Source organism: Nanorana parkeri, unplaced genomic scaffold, assembly GCF_000935625.1.
Source record: "Nanorana parkeri isolate BGI_ZX_2015 unplaced genomic scaffold, ASM93562v1 scaffold169, whole genome shotgun sequence".
Lineage (NCBI taxonomy): Eukaryota > Metazoa > Chordata > Amphibia > Anura > Dicroglossidae > Nanorana > Nanorana parkeri.
The window spans coordinates 1,468,778-1,469,875 of record NW_017306437.1 but is presented as its reverse complement, the minus strand read 5'-3'; the positions used below and the strand labels follow the sequence as shown (position 1 = coordinate 1,469,875).

Genomic DNA, 1,098 nt, shown 5'->3' with positions numbered 1-1,098 from the left:
ACCCATAAACATCCTAACATTATCAGTCACTGTGAAATACTCCCACTGATGGGCTAATTGGCAGCCTTTGCTTACCACGGCTCTTGTCCCCTATAGGTAGCTACAAAAATAATGATGTATCAATAACCCGATATATCAACTACATCCCTCAGCATCCCTCAGCAATTACCAACCAGTCCAACCAAGATCATCAATTTGAATGCTAAATTATCCATGGCTATTTGACAACTACGCAACCCTCCCTCCCCATTTCTCCTACATTATTTCTGCCCAGCAGTGGGTGCCAGCCAGCTATGATGATTCCCCTGCAATCCACGAATAGTGTTCACCGCTACCACCGTCACCCCAAACCTAACCCTGAATCCAATAACGTCCCCCCCCTGCAGAAATATACGCAGACACTCAGCAGTGGCTCCCAGACACAGACACATAATTTGCGCAAATCGATACACATTTATATGAACAAATCCCAATCTACACCAGAACCTTTTCCCGAATACTAAAGGTGCTCAAGCCGGACAAATGCAAACGTGATATGGACATCTGCAGTCACATCATGAGTTGGGTCGCCAAATTGGCTCATTACCACCGTTGACCGCCTTCTCCTCTTCCTCCCCTTCCCATCACACACCCTGTATGCCCCTCTGCCACCAGTGATAGAAGGCCCCATTCTGCATCTTCTGGTATAAAAAAAAAAATTCAAGATTTGGTGTGGAAATGGATAGATTTAGGAATGTCTTAGTCTATAGCAACAAGGGGTGGATTCTACGGCTAACCCTCCCCTCCCCGCCAATGTGCCTTATTGCTCTGGCCGCTGAGCTGCAGGTGAGTAATCAGATGGTGTCTTACTTGCCAATCTCTTCATACAGCTGGTATTCATCTGTAAAGCGTGTGCAGGTTACAGCCATGTCTGCATGGGATCCGGGCTCTGCAGTGCTTATTGGTTCTAGCAAGGAAGAGACCTCCTTAGTCTTCTTTTCGGTCAGAGAACGGCAGGGGCGTTCGGCTTTGGCGAGATCTGTCTTATTTGCCCCCCTTCTAGTCCTGTTATTTGCTCTTTCCTGTCTGCCCCTCCAGTAGGGTTCTCTGCGTCTTTTT

At 47.4% G+C, this 1,098-nt stretch overlaps 1 protein-coding gene across 12 annotated transcripts in view; it reads right to left on the bottom strand.

Moving 5' to 3' along the window:
- CAMK2B (calcium/calmodulin dependent protein kinase II beta) overlaps positions 1–1,092 on the bottom strand; it is a 156,792-nt gene extending 155,700 nt beyond the window's left edge. For all 12 annotated transcript variants that reach the window (XM_018554694.1, XM_018554696.1, XM_018554699.1 and 9 more), the window contains exon 1: positions 850–1,092. In XM_018554694.1, the coding sequence (XP_018410196.1) occupies positions 850–908 (59 nt within the window). In that variant the 5' untranslated portion in view covers positions 909–1,092. The remainder of the gene's footprint in view (positions 1–849) is intronic.
- Positions 1,093–1,098: the final 6 nt, after the last annotated feature.